Genomic DNA, 6,206 nt, shown 5'->3' with positions numbered 1-6,206 from the left:
TTTTATGATGTTTATGATGATAATAATAGTAATGATTAGTATTGATAGTAGTAATAGTCCTTTAAATAATAATACTAATGATGATGATAGTAGTAGTAGTAGTGGTAGTAGTAATACAGTGTCCAAGTCCCGAACATATTGGGCTTGGGTCCTTGGACACACACACACACACACACACACACACACACACACACACACAAACACGGTATGTGTTTATCCCTACTTTAAATTTGCCGTGCGGTGATGGACAGCTGTGTTTTGGTGTGTAGTTCCGGCAGCGTCGGACAGAGCGCCCTGCATCCTCCCAGCTCCCACCTGCCTACCGTTGTGACTGCACCCTCATCACAGTGGCTGCCACACGTGCTCACTTTTGTGAACAGACAGTGAATAGACTGCAATACCTCACCACTAGACCACACGGGAATGTACAGTGTTATGCAGTGTTAAACAGTTATAACTCGCAGTGCAAAGGATTCACTGTGGAGTGAGTGTGGAGTGCAAAGTGGCTGTTGAAAATGGTGTGGTGCAATTAAGAACAGAATGTGCAGTGTTAAACAATTATAACTCACAGTGCAAAGGATTAAGTGTAGCACAACACGGCATTACTGTACCTGCTTCAGGTGCACCTTCACCTCTGCCACAGCCTTAGAGGAGGCGGGTTAATCTTTGTGACGGCCACGGACGTGCTGTAACTACCCTGCACACATCTAAATACTTTTTATACTCACTTCTAATACCTCATTCTCTGGTTCCTTTTCATATATTCCGTGCTTTCTGTCCCATATTTGTGTGCACAGGGTGTTGAATAGGTGGTGTGCATGGCTGGTAGGGAGTTATTTAGGTGGCTTTCTGAGTTAGGTTAGGTTGGGGTCTGTAAGTACCTGTCAAGGGGCATTTATCCCAAGTCCTGAACAAAACCCTCCCAGACGTTGCCTGGGCTCTATTATGTCGCATCTTGGAAGCCTTACTGTACTTGACCAGAGGCCTGTTAGGGGAAACTATCTATCTATCTATAGCCCGACGCCCTAATCCCGCAAAGGGTGGCCGCAGACAAAACGCCTCCAAGTCACTCTGTCACCCACCATTTGACTCCCCTCCCCCCAACTCACCCCCCCCTCCCTCATATACCTCTCAGCTCCATCCCTCCACCTCATCCTCGGTCTGCCCCTCCCTCTCCCTCCCTCCACCTCACCTACATACACCCTCTTAGTCAGTCTTTCATTCTCCATTCTCTCCACATGTCCAAACCACCTCAGTGTATTTCTCCTAATCTTTTCAACCACATCCACATCCACCCCACAACGTTCCTTCACTTCTTCATTCGTCAACCTGTCCCTCCACGTCACTCCACATGCTCCTCTCAAGTAACTCATTTCCACTGCTCTCACTCTTGACTTGTTCCCCTCTTGCAAGGTCCACGCCTCGCTTCCATACGTCAGGGTAGGGATCACAGTACCATCATGCAGTGACTTCTTAACTTCCATACTCACCTCCCTATTTCTCATCACTGCTTTCAGTGTACCAACAACCTTTCTTCCCTGCTGTACCCTTTCACGTACTTCATCCCCCAAAGTTCCATCCTTACTCATCACACTACCCAAGTACTTGAATGCACTCACATTCTCCATATCCTCACCATCCAACCTCACTGCACACTCTGTGACTTCATTCCTCTCAAACACCATAACTTTACTTTTGTGTAGATTGGCTTGGGAAGAGGGAAGGGTTCCAGAGGACTGGAAATCAGGTATAATTGTTCCTCTGTACAAAGGAAAAGGGGAGAGAGAAGTATGTGGTAACCATAGGGGTATTTGCCTTCTTAGTGTGACTGGTAAAATATATGGTAGAATACTCATTGATAGGGTTAGGCATATGACAGAGGAGCTAGTTGGAGAAGAACAAGGGGGATTTAGGAAGGGAAAAGGGTGTGTAGATCAGATATTTGTTCTAAGATGTTTAGTGGAGAAGTATCTAGAGAAGGGAAGGAAAGTGTATGCTGCCTTCATGGACTTGGAGAAAGCTTATGACAGAATAGATAGGCAAGGTATGTGGAAGGTATTAAGAATATATGGAGTGGAGGGGAAATTGTTGAGTACTGTGAAGAGTATGTACGAGGGAGCTAGGGCTACGGTGCGAGTGGATGGTGAGCTGAGTGAGTTCTTTGATCTCAGTGTGGGACTGAAACAGGGGTGTGTAATGTCTCCATGGCTGTTTAATATATATATGGATGGGGTTGTAAAGGAGGTACAAGGTAGGGCAGTGGATGTGGGGGTGGCCCTAATGAATGAGGGTGAGATTTGGAAGCTTCCGGTGTTGCTGTTTGCTGATGATACAGTATTGTTGAGTGAAGATGAATGGGAGTTGCAATGTTTGGTGAATGAATTTGGGACAGTGTGTAGGAGGAGGAATCTGAAAGTTAATGTAAACAAAAGTTAGGGGAAACACTTGTACAATACTACTACTACTACTACTACTACTACTACTACTATGGCTACAACTACAAACACAGTAATAATAATAATAATAATAATAATAATTTCAGATCGCAGCTGGAGCATTGTGGAAAGTCCGAGCATAAAGAAGCCAATGGCAAGATTTGGACACTCAGCGGCTGTCTTTAATGTGAGTTAGAGAGAGAGAGAGAGATGATGGTGATGGTGTGTGAGAGAGAGAGAGAGAGAGAGAGAGATGATGGTGGTGGTGTGTGAGAGAGAGAGAGAGAGATGATGGTGGTGGTGTGTGAGAGAGAGAGAGAGAGATGATGGTGGTGGTGTGTGAGAGAGAGAGAGAGAGAGATGATGGTGGTGTGTGTGAGAGAGAGAGAGAGAGAGAGAGAGGAATGATGGTGATGGTGGTGTGTGTGAGAGAGAGAGAGAGAGAGAGAGAGAGAGAGAGAGGAATGATGGTGATGGTGGTGTGTGAGAGAGAGAGAGAGAGAGAGAGAGAGGAATGATGGTGATGGTGGTGTGTGAGAGAGAGAGAGAGAGAGAGAGAGAGAGGAATGATGGTGATGGTGGTGTGTGAGAGAGAGAGAGAGAGAGAGAGAGAGAGGAATGATGGTGATGGTGGTGTGAGAGAGAGAGAGAGAGAGGAATGATGGTGATGGTGGTGTGTGAGAGAGAGAGGAATGATGGTGATGGTGGTGTGTGAGAGAGAGAGAGAGAGAGAGAGAGAGGAATGATGGTGGTGGTGGTGTGAGAGAGAGAGAGAGAGAGAGGAATGATGGTGGTGGTGGTGTGTGTGAAAGAGAGAGAGAGAGAGGAATGATGGTGATGGTGGTGTGTGAGAGAGAGAGAGAGAGAGAGGAATGATGGTGATGGTGGTGTGTGAGAGAGAGAGAGGAATGATGGTGATGGTGGTGTGTGTGAGAGAGAGAGAGAGAGAGAGAGAGGAATGATGGTGGTGGTGGTGTGTGTGAAAGAGAGAGAGAGAGAGAGAGAGAGGAATGATGGTGGTGGTGGTGGTGGTGGTGTGTGAGAGAGAGAGAGAGGAATGATGGTGGTGGTGGTGTGTGTGAGAGAGAGAGAGGAATGATGGTGGTGTGTGTGAGAGAGAGAGAGAGAGAGAGAGAGAGAGGAATGATGATGATGGTGGTGTGTGAGAGAGAGAGAGAGGAATGATGATGATGGTGGTGTGAGAGAGAGAGAGAGGAATGATGATGATGGTGGTGTGTGAGAGAGAGAGAGAGGAATGATGGTGATGGTGGTGTGAGAGAGAGAGAGAGGAATGATGGTGATGGTGGTGTGTGAGAGAGAGAGAGAGAGAGAGGAATGATGGTGATGGTGGTGTGTGAGAGAGAGAGAGAGAGAGGAATGATGGTGATGGTGGTGTGAGAGAGAGAGAGAGGAATGATGGTGATGGTGGTGTGAGAGAGAGAGAGGAATGATGGTGATGGTGGTGTGTGTGTGAGAGAGAAGAATGATGGTGATGGTGGTGTGTGAGAGAGAGAGGAATGATGGTGATGGTGGTGTGTGAGAGAGAGAGAGGAATGATGGTGATGGTGGTGTGTGAGAGAGAGAGGAATGATGGTGATGGTGGTGTGAGAGAGAGAGAGGAATGATGGTGGTGGTGGTGTGTGTGAGAGAGAGAGAGAGAGGAATGATGGTGATGGTGGTGTGTGAGAGAGAGAGAGAGGAATGATGGTGATGGTGGTGTGTGAGAGAGAGAGAGGAATGATGGTGGTGGTGGTGTGTGAGAGAGAGAGAGAGGAATGATGGTGGTGGTGGTGTGAGAGAGAGAGAGAGAGAGAGGAATGATGGTGATGGTGGTGTGTGAGAGAGAGAGGAATGATGGTGATGGTGGTGTGTGTGAGAGAGAGAGAGAGAGGAATGATGGTGATGGTGGTGTGTGAGAGAGAGAGGAATGATGGTGATGGTGGTGTGTGAGAGAGAGAGAGAGAGAGAGAGAGAGAGAGAGGAATGATGGTGGTGTGTGAGAGAGAGAGAGAGAGAGGAATGATGGTGATGGTGGTGTGTGAGAGAGAGAGAGAGAGAGGAATGATGGTGATGGTGGTGTGTGAGAGAGAGAGAGAGGAATGATGGTGGTGTGTGAGAGAGAGAGAGAGAGAGAGAGAGAGAGAGAGAGAGAGAGGAATGATGGTGGTGTGTGAGAGAGAGAGAGAGGAATGATGGTGATGGTGGTGTGTGAGAGAGAGAGAGAGAGAGAGAGGAATGATGGTGATGGTGGTGTGAGAGAGAGAGAGAGAGGAATGATGGTGGTGTGTGAGAGAGAGAGAGAGAGAGAGGAATGATGGTGATGGTGGTGTGTGTGAGAGAGAGAGAGGAATGATGGTGGTGTGTGAGAGAGAGAGAGGAATGATGGTGATGGTGGTGTGTGAGAGAGAGAGAGAGAGAGAGAGAGGAATGATGGTGATGGTGGTGTGTGAGAGAGAGAGAGAGAGGAATGATGGTGGTGGTGGTGTGAGAGAGAGAGAGGAATGATGGTGGTGGTGGTGTGTGAGAGAGAGAGAGAGAGAGAGAGGAATGATGGTGGTGGTGGTGTGTGAGAGAGAGAGAGAGAGAGGAATGATGGTGGTGGTGGTGTGTGTGAGAGAGAGAGAGAGAGAGAGAGAGAGAGAGAGAGGAATGATGGTGGTGGTGGTGTGAGAGAGAGAGAGAGAGAGAGAGAGAGGAATGATGGTGATGGTGGTGTGTGAGAGAGAGAGAGGAATGATGGTGATGGTGGTGTGTGAGAGAGAGAGAGAGAGAGAGGAATGATGGTGGTGTGTGAGAGAGAGAGAGAGAGAGAGAGAGAGGAATGATGGTGATGGTGGTGGTGTGTGTGAGAGAGAGAGAGAGGAATGATGGTGATGGTGGTGTGTGTGAGAGAGAGAGAGAGAGGAATGATGGTGATGGTGGTGTGTGTGAGAGAGAGAGAGAGAGAGAGAGAGGAATGATGGTGATGGTGGTGTATGAGAGAGAGAGAGAGAGGAATGATGGTGATGGTGGTGTATGAGAGAGAGAGAGAGAGAGAGGAATGATGGTGATGGTGGTGTGTGAGAGAGAGAGAGAGAGGAATGATGGTGATGGTGGTGTGTGAGAGAGAGAGAGGAATGATGGTGATGGTGGTGTATGAGAGAGAGAGAGAGGAATGATGGTGATGGTGGTGTGTGAGAGAGAGAGAGAGAGAGGAATGATGGTGATGGTGGTGTATGAGAGAGAGAGAGAGAGAGAGAGGAATGATGGTGATGGTGGTGTGTGAGAGAGAGAGAGGAATGATGGTGGTGGTGGTGTGTGAGAGAGAGAGAGAGAGGAATGATGGTGATGGTGGTGTGTGAGAGAGAGAGAGAGGAATGATGGTGATGGTGGTGTGTGAGAGAGAGAGAGAGAGAGGAATGATGGTGGTGGTGGTGTGTGAGAGAGAGAGAGAGAGAGAGAGAGAGAGAGAGAGGAATGATGGTGATGGTGGTGTGTGAGAGAGAGAGAGAGAGAGAGAGAGAGAGAGAGAGAGGAATGATGGTGATGGTGGTGTGTGAGAGAGAGAGAGAGAGAGAGGAATGATGGTGATGGTGGTGTGTGAGAGAGAGAGAGAGAGGAATGATGGTGGTGGTGGTGTGTGAGAGAGAGAGAGAGAGAGAGAGGAATGATGGTGATGGTGGTGTGTGAGAGAGAGAGAGAGAGGAATGATGGTGATGGTGGTGAGAGAGAGAGAGAGAGAGAGAGAGAGAGAGAGAGAGAGAGAGGAATGATGGTGATGGTGGTGAGAGA

At 48.1% G+C, this 6,206-nt stretch overlaps 1 protein-coding gene across 1 annotated transcript in view; it reads left to right on the top strand.

Annotated features, from left to right (window-relative positions):
- dsd (attractin-like protein dsd) overlaps positions 1 to 6,206 on the top strand; it is a 64,915-nt gene that overhangs the window by 19,347 nt on the left and 39,362 nt on the right. Inside the window, exon 6 of the mRNA XM_080276917.1 lies at positions 2,543 to 2,622. Within this exon, the coding sequence (XP_080133043.1) occupies positions 2,543 to 2,622 (80 nt within the window). The remainder of the gene's footprint in view (positions 1 to 2,542; positions 2,623 to 6,206) is intronic.

The sequence above is a fragment of the Coenobita brevimanus genome, chromosome 8 (genome assembly GCF_032717465.1).
Source record: "Coenobita brevimanus isolate Jiangsu-jjx chromosome 8, ASM3271746v2, whole genome shotgun sequence".
In the NCBI taxonomy this organism is placed as follows: domain Eukaryota; kingdom Metazoa; phylum Arthropoda; class Malacostraca; order Decapoda; family Coenobitidae; genus Coenobita; species Coenobita brevimanus.
Note: the sequence above shows the minus strand (reverse complement) of the source record. Positions and strands in the feature narration are given on the sequence as shown.